This window comes from Chelonia mydas, chromosome 2, assembly GCF_015237465.2.
Source record: "Chelonia mydas isolate rCheMyd1 chromosome 2, rCheMyd1.pri.v2, whole genome shotgun sequence".
NCBI lineage: Eukaryota > Metazoa > Chordata > Testudines > Cheloniidae > Chelonia > Chelonia mydas.
This window is the reverse complement of record NC_057850.1, coordinates 107,261,171-107,281,196: the sequence shown is the minus strand read 5'-3', so window position 1 is coordinate 107,281,196 and position 20,026 is coordinate 107,261,171. Positions and strand designations below refer to the sequence as shown.

Genomic DNA, 20,026 nt, shown 5'->3' with positions numbered 1-20,026 from the left:
GTAGGTTCTGAAGTTTTACATTTTTTTTTTTGAGTGCAGTTATGTAATAAAAAATGCTACATTTGTAAGTTGCACTTTCACGATAAAAATATTGCACTACAGTACTTGTATGAGGTGAATTGAAAAATACTATTTTAACACTGAATACGAGATATATATGAAAATGTAGAAAAACATCCAAAATATTTAATAAATTTCAATTGGTATTCTACTGTTTAACAGTGTGATTAAAACTGAGATTAATCACAATTAATTTTTTTGAGTTAATCCCGTGAGTTAACTGCGATTAATTGACAGCACTAGTCAAAATGTTGAAACTCAGTAGCTAGCAGGTACTTGTTATACAGGGGATACAGTTCACTGATAAACAGGAGCTGAATAAGATTTAGGGGGAGGAATCATCTAAGGAAGCCTGAAAAAGGGTGGGGTTGATACAGTGGGGAGCCAACTCCCTCCCCCTTTTCCAGTCCTCCTTAACTCTCATACAAGAGGAGACCGTTAGGGTCTCAACAACGGGCTGGCTGGGAGTGGGTTGGGAAAGGTGAGGGCTGACAGCAGCACTCCCAGATAAATGGAAATTATTAACAAAAGAATGATGACCTGCACTGTACAACTGATTGCCAGGTATTCCCAGATGTTAGATGAGTAAAATTGGGGCCTAGTTAAACAACAAACACTGCATCTCATATTTCTTCCTGCATGGTCAGGACAATAAAATAATTCCATCTTTCTGAGATTAGCTCTTTTTACCTTTCTGTTGGCACTGAGGTTTGCAGCAGGGATCTGAAGTGTCACCTGATAATCAGTTAGCTTGTTCATTTCTTCTGCTAAGAAGTTTGCTTCTCTCACCAGTGTGTTGGCCTTTACTATTTGCTCTCGAAGTTTAGCCAGGCTCTGCCGGAACAATTCATCCCTGTAGTGCAGCAGATAACATTAAAAATAGAAGGAAACCTATTTTTATTATTGGAAGGTCACAAACAGAATTGCTAGTCAAGTCCTTTTTTTCTTAAAAAAATCTGTAAAGAAATGCTGTACTAACACTAAATGTGTCTTATACATCATTTTATTGAGAAAAATCTTAGCATATGAAACAAACATACAGCTATGGAGGAAAGCCCAGAGCAATTACACCCAAACTTTTCCCAACTAAAAGTCACATTTACAGAGGAATTGCTTTATTGGTAATTTGCTAGGAGCCTGAAGGCTGTTCTTAATTTTGAAGCAATAAAATACACCGCCATCTGTCTTTCACTTTCATCTGGAGGTGTGGCCCCCAGAGACTACCAGCCCCAGCATATGATGCTTCATCTTCATACAAACTACATGCTGGAACCTACAACCTGTGTCTACACCTTCTTATTAAAAAGATAAGGCTAGCTGGGGGCTCTACTGTGCTGTAGGATTCCATGGCCCACTATACTAGCCATCCCTAGTATAAATCATCATATGTTCCACATATCAAATGCACCCTATAATTAAAAAATACTTGCACAAATTAACAACTGGAGCATTGTGTGCAGGTTAACACCCTTTGTATGAATTCCAAAAAGGGTTCCCAGACCTGTTTGAACAAACTTAATCTAATATGAAAACTGGCAGCAACAACCTGCATATGGTGCTCCTCCCTATGATGCAAGTCTAGACTCTCCTAATGTAGGATCCCCAACATTAATTTTTTTAAGTTTTACATGTTTATTCTTTGGGTAATAGAGAGAGCAGCCCAATCACTTCTGCCTTGTTTAAGGGGTCTGCACATCCCAGATGCGCAGCAGCACTTACAAGGGAGTATATCATATCCCATAATTTCTTGCATAAAATCCATAATTAAACCTGAGATTCCTTAGTCCCCAGGACTACATATATACACATATGTATTCATGTGTATATACATATATATAGTGATATAGGAGGGCCAGGGAGCAGTGGTAGAATGGTAAAGGGGAACTATACAAGCCCTAGGCTAATTAAGGCATGGTTCCCTGTAGACTAGGGAGGGTTGCTACAGGTTAAATTGGAGCACCTGTAGTCAATTAAGCCCTGTCAGGAACCTAATAAGGCAGGTTCAGGCAGTCAGGGGAAGAGGAGGAAGGAGAGAGGACTGGAGGTTGGAGGTGTTGTAAGATTTGAAAAACCAGCGAACTGAAGTAAGGGAGACCCTGCCCCAGCAGGGGAGGGAGACTTCCTCCCCCAACGTCTGAGGACCGAAGGTTCCCCACCCAAGGGGAAAGAGGGTAAGAACCCACAGGGGTTGAGAGGGGCTGGGGCTCAGAGTGAGGAGCAAACCCAGACCCCTCCCCTGCTTCCCTCCTCTGTCACCTTCCCGGGCCACTATCAGGGACCTCAGAGTCCCAAGAGCAGGGGCAAGGGGTGGCGTCTTAGCCCCCTGCCAAGAAAAGCGCAGGACCCACCATACTAACATTGGCCATCTTGCCACCATACATACACATACACACACACAATCCTACGAAAATCAATTATAGAGGATTAGAGACATGTTTGGGAGGAGTGGCAAGCTTGTTCTGTGGGGCATGTAGATATAGGCAGAGTTTGGCCTAATGGATATTTTGTTTCTACTCTTTTAGATCGGTCAGATGCCTTAAATACCACAGACCATGCCATATTGTTGTCCTGCGTGTAGTCCCTAGCAGGAACTTCTCTTGAGTGGCTACACTTTGAGTGGAGTTCCAGACAGTAGTTCTGGGCAATTGTTCTTCTGCCCTGAAAGCTCTCTCATGCAAGGTAACACAAAATTATGTACATGTTGAACAGAAAGGGATAAGACCATTGGTAGGATTAGCGAGGAGGCCTGCTTTGTGGTGTCTTTACTATTCTAAAGTACCAAGCTTAGTGCCTATTTCCTATCTGGCTCAGCTCTACAATACAAGTGGGACCTTGTTAGAGGCCAGATACTCAGGCAGCAGCTGTGTCCAAGACTGCTTCCTTTCCTCCTCCAGCCACCTATTCCCCCTGCCACCTGCTCCGGGGCAAAGAGGGAAACTCCTTTCCCCATCCCTCTTACTACCGTTATCCATGCCATCAGCAATTTGAGATTAGATGGCAATAATGCATTCTACTGAGACACATATTGTGGGATCGTCAGGAAGCTGAAGCTAGAGCAGATACTTATTCACTAAGCAGTGCTCTGTTCCGAGAGCATGTTACATGCGAGCTCTGTTGTACTGCTGGCTTCCATGTGGAATTGAACGTGTTTTTGATCTATAAATGCTCTAAATGGCATGGGGTCTGGCTATATAAAATACACTCCCTTTTCTCCCTGTGTGATGCTTCCTCATGTCAGATCAGCAGATGTACTCAAGCTAACAGGTTACTAATTTAAAAAGGGAGGGAGGGTGATGACAAGACTCTTTCCAGGAGAAGTCGTTGGCTCCCTTTCTTGGTCCAAGTAGAGCCTGAATTTAACAACTTTCTGGAAATGCTACAAAGCCAATTTCTTTTCCTCAGGCTTTTGGGGAAGGAATGGGTGACAAGCATAGTGTAGAGCTAGGTGGGGCTGTTACCTCAGCCAATTATTAATGTGGGGAGTTTTCATGATTTTTTGTATATTTTAATTCTGGTTTTCTTTGTGTAGTTGTGGGAATGTACTTAGGGCACCACAAAAACACGCCACAGAAACTGAAGCGAACAAAATAAGTTTCAGCTGGGATTTTGGTGTTTTTACTATACAAAGTATGTATGCCAAGTTCCATTTGGATACAAACAAAAGCAAATATCCATCTGGATATCGAGTCTTGAAAGACGTTGGTTTTAAAACAAACAGCAGCTAACCCTTAACTATAGTGGCACTTGGAACGTGCCCTATAATACACACCAGTCACGTTCCATGCAAGTCCAGTCACTAAGGTCTGCTACACCTTGCCCCTCAAACTGAACAGATGGTGTTGTGCCCTAGAATATGAAGTATGTTTTCCATACTTCCCATCACGTGGTCAGTAGATGCCCTCTTCCCCCTCAAAATACTGTTGTGCCTTTACTGCCTAATTAACACTAAACATTCCCCACTGACTTCTCTTGATTTCTCTTTCCAATACATGGACCTTTCCCCACTCTTCAAGCCTGAGCCTGCTTTAGAGCTCAAAAAATTAAGTCTAAGAAAATATTCTACAGGACTGGAAATGTTCACTATTGCTTGCAGGATACCTTTTACTCATTAAAATAATTTGATAGGACTCAATTTTTATCAGATGCATAATTGCCATGGATGGTGGTGGTGTTTTTATGTTGCAGTAGGACCTAGAGACCTTAGCTATGAGGGTGGGATTCCCACCAGTGAAATTCAAGGACAACGTTCTTGTTTGAAGGCCCATTCCTCCCAAACTCCCCCAACAGTTGCTGTACAGAGGGTGAGTGCTGGCATGCCCACCCCATTTCTTGCTTGGGGGCTTCATCTTTTCATATCAGCCTGAAGCTAGAGGATATTGTCATCCATTCTAGTTTTCTGTCCATTCTCCTGCTCCAGAGCATTCTGGCTGCTGTAAGGTGTAAGAAGGGGGGAAAACGTCTCTACCCCTCCCTCCCACCTATCTTGTGAGTGACTCCAGTTCTTACCTATGCTGCTGCTCATAGCCTTTCCAAAGCAGTGGTACCGTGTCAATTATGTGATTTTTTTTTTTTTCTTTTTGACAGCTTCACTACTGTTCACAAGGCAGTTATGAAGAGCAACAGTGAATCTGACCAGAGGCCTATTAATTTCAATCTGCTACTTGGCAAAGCGGCAAGAAGCTGTAAAAGTACTAGAGCTTTGTCTGCAAACTCAGGAAGATGAGACTTTATCATTTTGCATTCAGTTCACATTAGGATGGTTCTCTTTACATCTCTAAGAGCTAGAAACAATTTTTAATTAAAACTGAAATACTACAGTTTTCCCTCCTTGCTTGTGAAATCTTTCTAGTTATCACTGGTGAATAGACAAGCAGATTTTTTTCAAGCCCAGTTTGGCAGACTTTGTGAACGCTGAAAGCAAGGCTTGCACAAAAACTAACACAAAATGCATGGTTTTACAGGATTAGATCTTGATTCTATTTTCTGTTTCCTACATTCTGGGTCTGAATGAGGCAAGACAATTTTGGCTTACTCTGTTTAGACTTTTGTTTTACATTGACTTTTTATGGAGGAAGTGGAAATACACCAAGATAGAAAGGAGTGCTCAAAGTCACCATTTATAAAAAAAGAGATGAGTGAACAATGAAGTCTCTGTCGTACAATGCAAATAAACATTCACAGAAAACAGAGTTAGACAAAAAACAAGTAGTCCATTTAGCCACTCCTTCTGTTGGACAAATCATAGAACCCCGAACAAAACATTACTTTGTTTACAACAAAATGCAGCTGCTGAAAATCTTATCACTCCCCTCTGTGAGTCCAATAGCTTCCTCTCACCTCCTACATCAACAAGCTTCTGTCATCTTCAATATACATCCCTACCCCTTCCTAAACTCGGTGCATTTCCTCCTCCTACTCCTTCTCCGACTTCTTAAGCTCTCCTTCCAAATCTCCTTCCCAAAAGTCCCTTGTGAGTCTTTCACCCACACTTTGTCTGTGTTTTTCCACACCATCCCTTATGATTGGAACTCCTGTGTTTCCCTTGCACACTAAACAACCTGCCTCTACTCAAAATCATTCCTCAAAATGCACATTTTGTGTGAGGCCCTTCAACGACAGTGTTCTAAAAGCAGATTTATTTATTTTTAAAAAGTTTGCACAACCTAAGAGTAAACCTTTAATTTTTTGTGCACGTCGTGTGTTTCTGAATTTTTTCTGTGCTCGATACACATTGTTAGATTCCTGGGGCATGGACTGTGTTTTCACAGTGTTGGGTACACTAATGGCACAGTAATATTTGACAAAGCTTGATCTTACATATTTGTCCCTTCCCTCCCTCCCTCCAGTAATCTGTCAGCAACACATGCAGGGAATGTTAAAACTGTATGAATGTAACACTTGCATAGCATCTGAACTGCTCTATGAAGAGTTCATGGGGAGCAAAATAAAAGTCACCACACCACTCAGGGCAAAATTCTGCTCTCAAAGGTGCATGTGAGACACCATACCAAACCAATGGGAAGCCCCACACTGCAGTAGAGGTCAGAATCTAGCTCTGAATGAAATAAAAGTGGGATTTAACTGGGTTGAAGACAGGTTTAACAATGTCCTTCTATCCCCTAGCCCTCTCCTTTGTATTTCTCATTCATATTGGTTTTAACTCCAGTATTCTCACCTCTCTTCTGTCCAGATGTTTACTTTTTGCTGGGCAGTCTGAGCTGTATATGAGAGCCTGTCACTGCCGTGCTGATGCTGCCTTTCTGGAGAAAGCTGCTGCCTGAGTTGCTCGAGCTCACGCTCATACATTATCCTCTGCTCCTCAAGAGCACTCTGCTTCTCTTCCAAGTACTGCTTCTCCAAAACCTGCACCACATTTTGGACTGGGTCTAGAAAAGGATGAAATGAGCGAACACAACATTTTAATTCAATTACTGTCATATTATTTATATTTCAGTAGCATTCAAAAATTGCCAGGTACTTTCCAAAAGCAAAGAAAAATGCAGCCATTGCTCCAAAGAACTTACAATCCAAAAGTCAAAATAAATATACAAAAGGAAAGGAATATAGCACATAAAGAAAGTGAGACAAGTGATGGCTGACAAACATTTAGTTCCATTATTTTTTTATGTTGTTTTAAAATATATTATAGCCCCCCCAGGTGGAGGAGGGAGGGAGGATAGAGAAAGGGATGAATTAGTAAGAGCAGTGAAGTAGGACAAAGAAGGAAGGGAAAGGAAAACTTCACTTTCTCTGTATTAGCTGCTGAGGAAATGTGATGGAGGGTGGTGGAAGAAAACTGAAGCAAACAACCAAATGATCTACTTCAGTTAGTAACAACCACTGAAAGAAAAGAAACATTGTTTTTCTTTTTAAAAGCACATTATAGATTGTGTACGTTTCCTAGAACTTCTTCATGGTTCTGAAAGAGAATAAACTTCTATAATAAATTACTGCCACATATTGTCAATTTTAAATCTGTCCCATATGTACATTCCACACTAATGTACAATAAACTCTGGGCTGATTTCAGTTTTGAAGATCTAAATGTAGTAACTGAACTGGCAGTAAGAGAAGCTTAAAGTCAAGATTTTATTGAGCAATAAATTAGCTTGCTGTGCTGTAACCGCCATATGTAGATCATGTGAACACAAACTGAAAGATACATAGTTTGCATTAACATAGTCACAGCACACTAGTGTGTGGTGCAGTTCACACCCCTGTAACCCAAACTCTGGGGTTGCGTAGACAAGCCCTTAGATGCTAGTGGTCCTGCTTTTGCTCCAAATATCAAGTCCTGTTATGGTCCCATATACAATATCGGTGCTGCATGGAGAGACGTGCCATTGTTAAAGATGCCATGTTAAATGGAGGCTCTGTATGGTAGACTCTGCAAGGTGTTGGTCAGGCAAAGAGATGCTTGTCAATACTCAACTTTCAGCTAAAAAAAAAGTTCTGATGTTTTTATAGATAAATGTGGCAAAAGTTTTACATTTGGTGACTGCTCACAATTCAATTAATATTTAAACTAGTGGGACAGATTCTGAAAAGCCCCATATATTTAATTGAGGACAATTGGGTCCACTATTTGTAAAGTTACTTTAATATACTCTTCGAACTAGGAAAAGTTCTTTATAAAACCCAATTTTTTCATCTGAACATAACAGTAGTGAGGGCTGCCTGTGATCTGCTATAATAGTTTGAATTTATCTGCATCATTTTTAGCATCATTAAAGGTATTAATCTAAGATATATGTCTTCTCAGCATATCTTTGGAAAAACTGAAAACTACTGCAAGTTACTATTTTAATCCTATCACTGTCGCTCAAAGAAAAGAACTCATGCTTTGCACACAGACTTATTATAGGGATACCACCATTATAACAGTTATGAAATGCAAAGTAAAAACTCGTAAATGTAAATATTAAACATTTCACAAGACATTAAATGATATACTACATAGCTTAAATTGTCACAAGTTGTAGACTCTATGCACAAGTAGCCAGAATTTGTATTGGCATTAGAATGATTAGTTATTTTTAACTTCCAGATACATTTTGGAGCAAAAAGGATTATTGCTTGAATGGAGTTTTGATAGAAGCATATAAGCTGAATTATTTATTTGCCTGTCTATAATAATCATATTAAATACTTGCATAATACAAGCAGAATTATCTTCACATCTGCAAATTTTTATAGCATCTCTAAAATATTTCGAAACCATAATTATACAGAATGATTGAAAAATTAAACATTACGCAGAAGATAATGGACAAGCATGGCAGAAATGAAAAGATGCTATTGTGTTTGGACGTACAGGAAATAATTCTAAAGGTGAATCATTGAGACAAGGGTTTGCTAAATTACTCAAAGACTATTATTTAATTGATGCCAGAAAGTGAGTTCCCCAACAAGATCGAATGAACTATCTCCCCAGACATCTGCTACTATAGATAACATTAAAATTTGTTACATGAACAATCCACAGTATGAAAAATATTCTTTGTAACATCTGGGAAGCCAACAGTTTTCTCATTTCAAGTAACATTTCCAATATCTGCAGAAAGTGGCTTAAGTAGCATCTGAGCATTTATATTTCAATACAAGCAGTTCTAATTTGCTAGACACTAAAAATTGAGATTCTTCTGCACGAGACCTCCTTTAATAGATTTTAATAAGTGAGATTGTATAAAATACTGTGAGCTGAACAACTGTCAAAGCATACTGGCTGATTATTTTGCCAAAATGTCTGTTCTGGTTTCGCTACTGTCTTGTTAACAATGTTATGGTATCACATCAACAGTGTGTGGTGGAAAAGAAAGGAAGAAATTGACATAAAATACACTTCAAAGTTAAATTTATAGCATACTTTCACATTCACAAGTAATTGTGGTCAAAAGTTACCAGGTTTTAGAAAAGGATTAGACATTTATATGATCATCATTTACAGTTACATTACATAGGACAATAATGTGGAAAAAATAAAAACCAAGATGTTTCAGGGCATGAGCTAACCATCGATTGATGGGGTCAGGAAGAAATTCCACCTTTGGGCAGTTTATTCTATAATTATCCAGGACTGTGTTTCTTGCATCCTCCTCTGAAGCATCCAATATTGGCCTCTATCAGAGAGGATATTGGACTAGACGGATAATGGATATGCTCCAGCAACTCCTAAATACATATATCTGAGCAGATTTTTTTTAATTGGACCCAAACAACCTTTGTGCATCACCTGATATGGCAATTCTCTTACCATTACTATTCAGAGTTTTCATTATAACTTCCATTTGTGCAAATTCATAGTTGTAATCTGGTTCTGAAGAAGCTTCACTAGTTGCATCCAAATCATGTTCCGCTAACACGGTTTCTTTTTCAAAGTCTTTCAACCAATCTCGTCGCTTCCTCTTTGGCAGATTGATTCTATTTAAAAATTTAAAAGTGACTTAAGATTTTAAAAACAACAAGAGTGAAAACAGGTAAGCAAATAAGATGTGTGAGTGGAAGGAAATCAAGGAATATACAATTACCTAAAAAAGTGGTTGTTTCCCCATAGGATTCTATCTCCATGCCACAGCTGAGTGGTAGTACATACCAGTGTGCCATTTACACAGGATCTAAAAGAACAATAAGACCACTTTGGTGAGATGACAGAAATGATATATAGAAAATACCTACAAGTTCATCGAGTCTATTTTCCGCACTTATACAAGATCATATGTAATACACCATACACAGACTAACAAAGTTCTTATTAAAGTGTAAATGTGAAAGGTTGCTAATGAAAGATCAATTCCCACTGCCTTTGAGAAACTGCTACTGTTGCACCTCTGCACTATAAACAGTAGGGGGAGATGGCTTCCATTTTAGTTTCATAGCTGGTAGTTAAAAAAAGCCACATGCACATTCCAGAAACTGGGTCACAGACTGTTCATTGTAAACAGTCTGTGAACCTAGTTACATTCAAACCCTATTAGAAAAAGCTTATGTATGGTTATTTTGCCATTTCTAAGGAAAACTCTAAGAAACAGGTTAATCTAACAGATGGTAAATATTGCTAATACATACCACAGATATTATATAATTTATTTATACATATCCCTCATATCACTGAATTTAATTCTTTTGATAAACTGGACTTCTATTAGTCAAAAGTTTCTATTTTTGAAAAATTTTGAAAAAAGGCATTTGCATCTAGGGTCATCTATATTTAAGCTTTATTCATAAAAAAGTGAGATGGAATTGTTTGGTTCTTGCTTCTGTGGCTCAAAGCAGAAAAATAAATCAAATAGTATTTCCCTCTAAAATGTAATGTCCTAGATGAAATGCAATATTGTCCCTTCAGGTTCAGAGTTCTGAATTCAGTTTTGTATCACAAATATCTTAAGTGTCAGATATGAAATAATTCATTCTGTTTAAAGTTGTAACTCTGGTAACAAAGTTCATGCTGATATAAACATCGCAGAAACAACTACTTAAGCATTTCAGATCAGTCACAACCAAAACATGGTTATATGTTTTTTCCACTGACATGCTCCTCTGTTCTTGCCAGTGAAAACTACTAACTCCTTGTACTGTAACTCTATCACCATAAATCTGAATACCATCTAGCTGGAATTCTGTAATTTACATTATTAGTCTGCAGCACTGCGATATACATGCTAAAACGTACTCTACAAAAAGCACACTGAAGATAGGGTTTGGAAAAATAGATTATCCCTCCATCTTTTGTTTACCCTATAATGCCTATATCTGTGAAATTAATTAAACAGTAAGATCACAGGCAGTATATTTGTGTGAAATTATTGCACATGCCATAAGTGATGTTACAAGGTTGAACAGCTTTAAATGCTAACAAAGAAGAAACAATTCCTATAAATGGAATGTTCCTATAACTCTGTAAGAGAAACAAGAGGGAAAAGAGTCTGGATTCATACATTTACTGGGCATTATTATAATTGGGGCCTTCAGATGAAATTTATCTATTCTCACAAAGCCTAAGAGTGTGAATTCACAGGGGTAGAATTCATCCATCCAACCAACCGACAGGCTGCTATTCCATCCCAGAGGTTAGAATAGCAGCAGCTGCACATCTTTATCATCTGGCCTATTCCACAGAATCTATGTAAACAATGATCCCATCCTTGTTCCCAAGACATCCTTGATTATGGTTTATCCAGAACCAGCATGGAAACTTCCTCTTTGGCCTGGAGGTCCCTGGTGTCTTAAAGTTTCCGTTAACATCACCTGTATTGAAAATGGCTGTTGACCAGAGCACACAGTATTTGTGACATAGCAAAATAAAAATGCACGCACCTTTTGGTGATGAGAAGCAAACATTGCACAGGACAAGTGTGCTGAACTTCCTTACCTTGCATTTTCTTTTGGTGAGAGAGAAACTTCCCCATCTAATGCAATGTCAATCTCACAGTGCTCTGGTTGGATCCCTATACCAAACAGCTGTATGTCCTGAGAGGTATCTGCACCAACCCTGGTGTGATCCTGTTTCATAGGTTATTAATAAAATGTCAATGAAAATCAAGAAAACTGCTTCCCTTTATATAACTTATCAGATACAACTTACAACAAAAATATTAACATAACATATTGGCAGCTTCATAACAAGAAAAAATACATCCAGAAAATATATAACCAACACTCTGAAATCCTATGCTGAGGACTTCCACACAGCAAAAAATGATGCTGGTCTGACAGAGGTAAGACTAAAAGAGGCAACTGACCAATTCTTCTATGCAGCATTTCATCTTAGTAGTTTTGTTCTATAAATCATTAAACACCACAGAAACAATTTAATTCTGATTTAAAATGTTCACAAGTCTCTGTGGTGCCTATGCATTACTGCACATGGTAAGGAAAATGAGTTGTGTCCCGCAGTCCATAAGAGAGGACAACATGGGCTGCAAAAGTTGGGCAAACTAGAACTGAGGTAAGCATACTGTATTCGTCAACTAAGTTCCATAGCTTTTGTCTCTTAGAATCTGACCCAAATGGAGAGGTTACTCATCTTGGGCAGTAACTGGCGTTTCAACTGTGTCCCCCTATAGGTGCTCCATTTCAGATGCACTTGCATCCCACGTGCCTTTGATCCAAGAATTTTGGTAGTAATGGCCGTTTGTCCCATGCATGTGCATCACGCATCCTCGTGCCCCATATTCCGAGGGTACATAGGGCTGTACAGATGCACTGCCCTCAGTTCCTTCTCCACCATAAAGTCACACAGAGGAAATTCTGAAGCAGACGGGAAGGAGGGCAAGTTGTGGAGTACCCACAGAGACACACATCTCAAAGAACATTTGCTGCTCAAAGTGAGTAACCTTTACTACTTCTAGTACTGTCCCTATGAGTGTGCCACTTCAAGTGACTTCTGAGCAGAACCCTCATGAGGAGGAGAGAGCTTTGGAGCCAAGTCCAACACTGAACAAAAGACCGGATTCCCAAGCACAGCTTCTCATCTAGAAGAATGAATAACCGCTTAGTGCTTGGAAAAAGTATGTATTAAAGTCCAAGCTGCAGCCTTGCAGATCTCAGTAAAGAGGATGTGTTTGAGTAATGCCATAGAGATAGAAAGAGACTTCATGAAATGGGCTAATGCCCTAGAAGGGGGCTGTATATTGGCAGCTTCATAACAAGAAAAAATACATCCAGAAATCTACCTCAAGAGTCTCTGGGTAGAAACTGTGGTACCTTTGGGTCTGATGGCAATTGAAACAGTATGGGAAACTTCTAAATAATCTGGTTCTTTCCAAATAGAAGACTAGTTCCCTCCTGTTGTCTAAATTATGGAAAGCAGAATTTACCTGGTCTGACATGGTTTGGGGAAAAAAACTGGAGATTGATGCCTTGATTGATGTGGAATTCAGACACTGTCTTAGGTAGAAACTTAGGATGCACACTAATTTTTTGTTCTTGGAAAACACTGTAAAGGGAGAGTCTGCCATTAAAGCTCCTATTTCCCCAATTCTTTGAGCAGAAGTGATGACCACCAAAAAAGCTGTTTTCATTGCCAGGTGAAGAAGGGAACAGGTGGCTCTCTGTTCCAAAGTGGGTTTTATAAGACATTTGAATACGAAATTTAAATCCCATACAGGGATGGGATCTCTAATGTGAGGAAAAAAGCTCCTCAACCCCTGAATGAATCTCACTGTGGCGGGATGATCAAACACTGAGAATCCCTCAACCGGGGAACAAAAGCCATTATAGTAACCAAGTGAACCCAATGTAACTCATAAATAATCCTGATTTTAATGCCAGCAGATAGTTGAAGACAGCAAAGAAGGAAGATGAAACAGATGAAAGATGTTGCTGGTCACACTAGTGGTGAAATCTTTTCCATTTTTGCAGGTAAATATTTCGCACAGACTTTTTCCTACTGTTTAATAACACTTACTGTACCTCTGCAGAGCAGGAAGTCTCTATTCCTGTGAACCTTTGAGTAACCAAGCCTTGAGGCAAAGGATTCCTTGGTTGGGATGGAGAGTCTGAACAGTGTCTTGACACAGAAGACTGGGCATTGACAGAAGACTCATCACCAGACAAACGGAGGGAAGAATCAAGTAAGGATACTAGGTCTGCCTGGGCCACACTAGAATGATTAATATGATCCTGACTTTCTCTTGCTTGATCTTCTTCACCACTCTCAATATCAGGGGCACTGGAGGAAATACAAACAGAAGGCCTCTTGTCCACAGAACAAGGAAACATCTTCCAGTGTGTGAGGGCCTAAACCCTCCTTTTGAGCAAAATTGCCTGTTGGTAAGGGTGACAAAGAGATCCACTTCTGGAAAACCTCAAGTCAGAAATATATGATTGAGTGTCTAGAAGTCCAACTCCCCATTTGTAATCTTGAAGGAAGCATCTGCTTAGATTGTCAGTTATGATGTTTTGTAGGTCTGGAAGGTAAGTTGCTGAAATAAGGATGTGATTGGCTATATACGAATCCCATAGCTTTATTGCTTCTGCAAAAAGGGAAGGGGATCTCCTCCCCCCTCACTCTCCCATCGGTTGATGTAGAACATACAGGCTACTTTGTCTGTTGTGATTTTGATGGATTTGTCCCAGATTAATGGAAGGAAGCGAGACCAGGCAATCCAGATGGCCCTTGAGGTTGAGGTGTAATAATGCTTCTTAGCAGACAATTTGCTTTGAATGGTGTGGTTCCCTAAATGCCCCCTCCCCCAAACCTACCAAGGAGGCATCTGCCATTATGGTGATAGTTGGGGAGGACTGGTTAATGAAACACCTGCACATACATTGCTTAGGTTCTTCCACCAATTGACAGTCTCTCTGACACCAGTCTGTTCAGGCACATACATTGTTTGGGGGTATCAACTGTCCTGAGCCATCCCTGGAAACAGCGCAGCATAATCTGTCATCTCGCATCACAAAGGTAGAAGCTGTCCCCACAGTTGAAGACAATTTCTTGTTGATGTCTGTGGACTGCCTTGAATTTTTGAAATGAGATTTGTTAATATCATGAACCTATCCATGGGAAGGTAAGCTCTGACTGATACTGCAACTGAGGGGGCCCCTTTGAATTCTATCATTTGCACAGGGCTCAAAGTGGATTTCTCAATGTTGCACTGAAGACCTAGCCTGAGGAACCAGGACATTGCTGTCTTTATGGCAGAGAGAACCTTGTTGTAAGACCAGTCCTCGAGCAGCCAATCATCAAGGTATAGAAAAACAATTATCCCCAGTTGAAGATAAGCGGTGACCATGGCCAATACGTTCAATACCACCGTTGGGACAGAAAAAAGTCTAAAAGGAAGCACTTGATACTGGAAGTGATCTTGACCAACCAGAAAACTGAAAGGATCTCTTGTGAGAAAGATGAATCATGACACGAAAATATGAATCCTGAAAGCCAAGGACCAAAAATGAATCTTCTGGCTCCAACTACGGAATTATAGCTGCAAGAGTCACCACCTTGAATTTTTGTATTGTCACAAAGTTGTTTTAGAGTCTTAGATGTACAATCAGTCTCCAGCCCCTGTACTTTTTGGGGACCATAAAATACTTGGACTAAAATCTCTTCCCCCTGTGGTGAGCTGGAACTGGTTCTATGACTCATATGCATAGAAGGGAATCTATCTCCCATATCAGAACTGCTCATGAGAGAAGTCCCTGAAAAGGGACAGGGAAGGGAAGTTAAATGGATGGAGTAACCTGATCTTAGAACCTCAACACCCATGATGTAATCTTCTGCCATGCAGAATGAAAATGGTGGAGACAGATTCCGAAGTGGGAAGAGGCAGGTAGAATGGTGTGGTTGCAGCTCCATGATGTGAGATTGTTCCAAACCCTCAACCAATCTGTCAAAACTGTAATTTTGATGTTGTAGATGCAAACAAAGTAGGCAGCCTCTGTCTTCGCAACCTCAGCTTCTTTATGAGGAGCTCTGAAATCCTGAAAATTTAATAGGACAGGATCTCTGTGCCGTTTGAAACCTGCTAAACTTTTGTTTGCTTGCAGGTGTATACATTTCAAGGAATCACAAGGTGACCCTGGAATCCTTTAGGTTGTGCAAGGATTCATCGGTGGATTCAACAAAGAGTTTTAATAGCTCATAGGGGAGGTACTCTACCATATTTTGGACCTTTCTCTGGAACCCAGACAGTTAGAGCCAGGATGCTCAAAACATGACCACTGCTGTAGACATAGAACAAGCCGCAGTGTCAACTGTATCGTCACTTGCAATGAGGTCCTAGCTAGCAGCTGACCCTCATTAATAATGGATTGGAATTGTTCACGATCTTCTGCAAGAAGGTGCTCAATAAAGGTAGTAAACTTAGAATAATTTGATGGTTATATTTTGCCATAAGAGCCTGGAAATATGCAATTCTAAACTGAAGCTTTCCAGATGAGGAAGTCTTATGGCTGAACAGGTCAAGATGTTTTTGGTCTTTATCATAAGGTGTGGATTCAGTGTGCTGCTGTCTACCACATTTACTCACTGCTTCTACAACAAGACACTTAAGTGCAGGATGGGACAATAAAAATGCAGAGTTCTTGGTTGGGACGTAATTTATTTATTTTTAATTGGCACACTTGCATGTCAACGGTATTGTTGCTGGGCTGTGCCAAATGGTCTTGGCAGGATCCAGCAGGGCTTTATTGATGACCATGTGTCCACTGTAGAATATCCAGGACTTATTCTGTGACTTTCTGACCTCCTCTACAGGAATCTGTAAGTAGTTTGCAATATATTTAATTAAGTCCTGGAATTGTCTGAAGTCATCTGCCAGAGAAGGCATCTTCTCATCTGGAGAAGATGAGGAAATAGTTATTTGTGGAATAGCCTCCTTACCTGCTCTGACCCCCCACTCTTCGAAGGATTCCTCTGGCTGACATAGTGGAGGAGGTGAAGTAGGAGAATGTTTCCTTCTATGGTCCCCACAAAAAGAACTAGGGACCCGTGAAAACTGCTAGCTATATGCACCCCAAGCACTCCAGTATGGTCACTGAAGAGGTCCATAAGTTATGGGTGGTGGCATCCAATGCTGCTCAAACCAGCATGAAGGGGGACAAGTCCATCCTGGGTGTAGCTTCTCCCTTTCCCCAGAAGGGTCAGATGTAAGGTCCTTTGCTTGGTTTAAGTAAGGGAATCCTGCATTGAGTTCTGGGAGTCGGAAGAGAACTCCTCCTCACCTAAAGGAGGAGCTCTACCAATCTCAGGAGGAGTTGGTGAACAAGCTGTACCGGGGGAAATACTAACTTTGGTGACCATGTCAATCTCTGTACCAACAGACATTCACCCACTAGCTGGGAAGACTCTGGCTCATCTGAGACAAATAAGTCTCTGGAGTATCTAAATTCCTGTGATGGTGTATGGGTGTGAGTTGGCAAGGGGCAACGTTCCACAGTCAGCACTGAGGGCACAGACTGTTCGGGTGAGTCTTGTCCAATGGAGGTTGAGGGTACTGAAGAAGATGGTTGCTTGGGAGGAGCCAAGAATGCATGAGAAGTGTGGCATCTCCTTGGTACCACAGGTGTCTGGGTGAGCAGCTTAGGTATGGAAAGGGTTGTAGGTGTCACCCTTTAAGAAGGAGAGTACTTAGATGCCTTCGCTAAAGGGTCTTGGTTCTGCAAGTACGGAGGACGACCCAGGTACCGAGGCATGTCTGGAGCCTTTAGTCTTAGAGGAGCTCAAAGTCCTTAGCATAAGGTTGGTACCAACAGAGCCTGGAGCCTCAGTGATACCCATATTGAGATGTGCGGTCTCCAATGCGGTCTAATGTTGAGGAGACTGAGGCGCTTTCAAAGTGAATTCTTTATGAGGAGAATGAGTCCTCTTTTTATGGGTCTCTCCTGAACAGGTCTGGACAAACGTGCAGACATTGATGGGGCTATGCTCACTCAGAGGCAGATGACTGGGGTGCGGTCTCCTGGCTTGGATCTGAGGCCGGACAGAGAGAATCTTGCATCATTAAGAACTTAAGTTTTATCTCCCAATTCTTCCTACCTCTGATTTTAAATGCCTAGCAGATGCTACACTTCTGAGGGATATGCATTTTCCCCAAGAAACAGATACACCAAGAATGCAGGCCCCTGACTGGGAGAGCTCCCTGGCAAGCGAGGCAACATTTGAAGCTTACCCCAGGACAACTGGGATCTTGCAAGTAAAAACTCCTGGAAGGGAAGGGATTATAAACAAACTTCTACAAAATGGAGCAGGTATAAGAAAAAGTTAAAGAAAAAAAAAGATAAACTAGATGCAAGAAAAAGCTTTGAACAATATAAGAGGGCACATTAAATGCTCTGTCTCAGGCTGAGGCAGCTGAGAATATACTGAGGGTGGTTTACCCACCCTGCCCTATATATCCTTGGTACAGGGCACAAGGAAGTGGCTCAGTACCAATGTGGACACAAGAACAAATGGATATAAACCGGCCATCAGGAAGTTTAGACTTGAAATTAGACGAAGGTTTCTAACCGTCAGAAGAATGAAGTTCTGGAACAGCCTTCCAAGGGAAGCAGTGGGGGCAAAAGACATATCTGGCTTCAAGACTAAGCTTGATAAGTTTATGGAAGGGATGATATGATGGGATAGCCTAATTTTGGCAATTAATTAATCTTCAACTATTAACGGTAAATATGCCCGGCGGCCTGTGATGGGATGTTAGATGGGGTGGGATCTGAGTTACTACAGAGAATTCTTTCCTGGGTGGCTGGCTGGCGAGTCTTGCCCACATGCTCAGGGTTTAGCTGATCGCCATATTTGGGGTCGGGAAGGAATTTTCTTCCAGAGCAGATTGGCAGAGGCCCTGGGGGTTTTTCGCCTTCCTCTGCAGCGTGTGGCACAGGTCACTTGCTGGAGGATCCTCTGCACCTCAAAGTCTTTAAACCACGATTTCAGGACTTCAACAGCTCAGACATAGGTTAGAGGTTTGTTACAGGAGTGGGTGGGTGAGATTCTGTGGCCTGCGCTGTGCAGGAGGTCAGACTAGACAATCATAATGGCCCCTTCTGACTTTAAAGTCTATGATTCTATAACGTATAGAGCACACGTGTGAGCTGAATAGGCACTGCTACAAAAAATCTCAAATCCAAGGCACATAGGGTCTACACACACCTAAAGTGGAGCACCAATAGAGACATTACTCGAAGAAGGTGGGTACATTTCTGGAGCAACATGCCAACACCTAACGACACAGCTGATGTCCATGTGAGCTGCATGGATAAAGCCAGGGCTGGAAAGAACCTTGTGGATAGTCTAGTCCAGTTTCTCAACCTGTTTGATATTAGGGACTGGCTTGCTGTCTTCCTCAACTATGTCGGGGAGATCTCAGGGACCGAAGCTGGTAACGGGAATGGGCAGAAGTTAGTGTCATGAAGAAAAAAGTAAGGAAAAATGAATTACTCTGATGTTTAACAGCTTTATTATGTTACACTTAAAGTGTGTTTTTACTCTTAAGAGTGACTACCAAAAATGGCCCTTTCATACTGATTAGACTGGCTTTCTGTATTTTAAATGTTTATCATGATGTAATATTTTAAATGATATAAGGCTATTAAGAGCTACATGACTAGAAGTTTTTCTGTAATCGGAAACTGAAAATGAAGTTTAAAAAAAAAAAAATCAGATTTGCCCCCTGTATGTATTCAGAATTATATCTGCTCACTTTAGAGAGCAAAAGTACATTTTTACTGCCTTTTGCTCCTGTTAGCCAACACTGCTAAAAGAAAGAAAGCTACACTCTATTTCTTCTTTAGCATCAACACACTTGCTTATTAAGGGTATGTCTACATTACGAAATTAGGTCGATTTTATAGAAGCCGATTTTTTACAGTGGGATTGCGTATGTCCACACTAAGTGCATTAAGTCGGTGGAGTGCATCCTCATTACCGTGGCTAGCATCGACTTATGGAGCGGTGCACTGTGGGTAGTTATCCCACAGTTCCTGCAGTCTCCGCCGCCCATTGGAATTCTGGGTTAAGGTCGCAATGCCTGATGGGGCAAAAACATTGTCGTGGGTGGTTTTGGGTACATGTCGTCAGCCACCCCTCCCTCCGTGAAAGCAACGGCAGACAATCGTTTCGCACCTTTTTTCCGTGCAGATGCCATACCACGGCAAGCATGGAGCCCGCTCAGCTCAGCTCACCATCACCGATGCTGTTGTGTCCTGGGTGCTGCTGTCAGCAAACAGTGCAGTACAACTGCTAACAGTCATCGTCCACCGCTTCTGCTGCAACTCTGCTCTCCTGCTCCTGTAAATGAGCTCAGTCTCAATAGCAAATTTCTCCATGTTGTCATCATCCATGGCTTCCGCTGCAACTCTGCTCTCCTGGTGCCATGAATTCACCTTGCAGGTCCTCTCGTCATTCTGTATAAATATCTATTCTTGTGGCATCCATCGTCATCCACCGCTTCCGCTGCAACTCTGCTCTCCTGCAGATGCCATACCACGGCAAGCATGGAGCCCGCTCACCTCACCGCTGCTGTTGTGA

At 41.1% G+C, this 20,026-nt stretch overlaps 1 protein-coding gene and 1 long non-coding RNA gene across 6 annotated transcripts in view; one reads left to right on the top strand and one right to left on the bottom strand.

The window, feature by feature from the left end:
* KIF13A (kinesin family member 13A) overlaps positions 1-20,026 on the bottom strand; it is a 189,276-nt gene that overhangs the window by 39,535 nt on the left and 129,715 nt on the right. For all 5 annotated transcript variants that reach the window (XM_037893076.2, XM_037893074.2, XM_037893075.2 and 2 more), the window contains exons 14-18: positions 11,429-11,559; positions 9,588-9,674; positions 9,314-9,480; positions 6,236-6,446; positions 751-913 (exon numbers count right to left, since the gene is read on the bottom strand). In XM_037893076.2, coding sequence (XP_037749004.1) covers positions 751-913; positions 6,236-6,446; positions 9,314-9,480; positions 9,588-9,674; positions 11,429-11,559 — 759 coding nt within the window. The remainder of the gene's footprint in view (positions 1-750; positions 914-6,235; positions 6,447-9,313; positions 9,481-9,587; positions 9,675-11,428; positions 11,560-20,026) is intronic.
* On the top strand, positions 2,081-5,686 carry LOC122464189. The gene is made up of 3 exons (XR_006288128.1): positions 2,081-2,231; positions 2,583-2,739; positions 4,645-5,686. It is a non-coding gene; the product is annotated as an uncharacterized LOC122464189 (long non-coding RNA).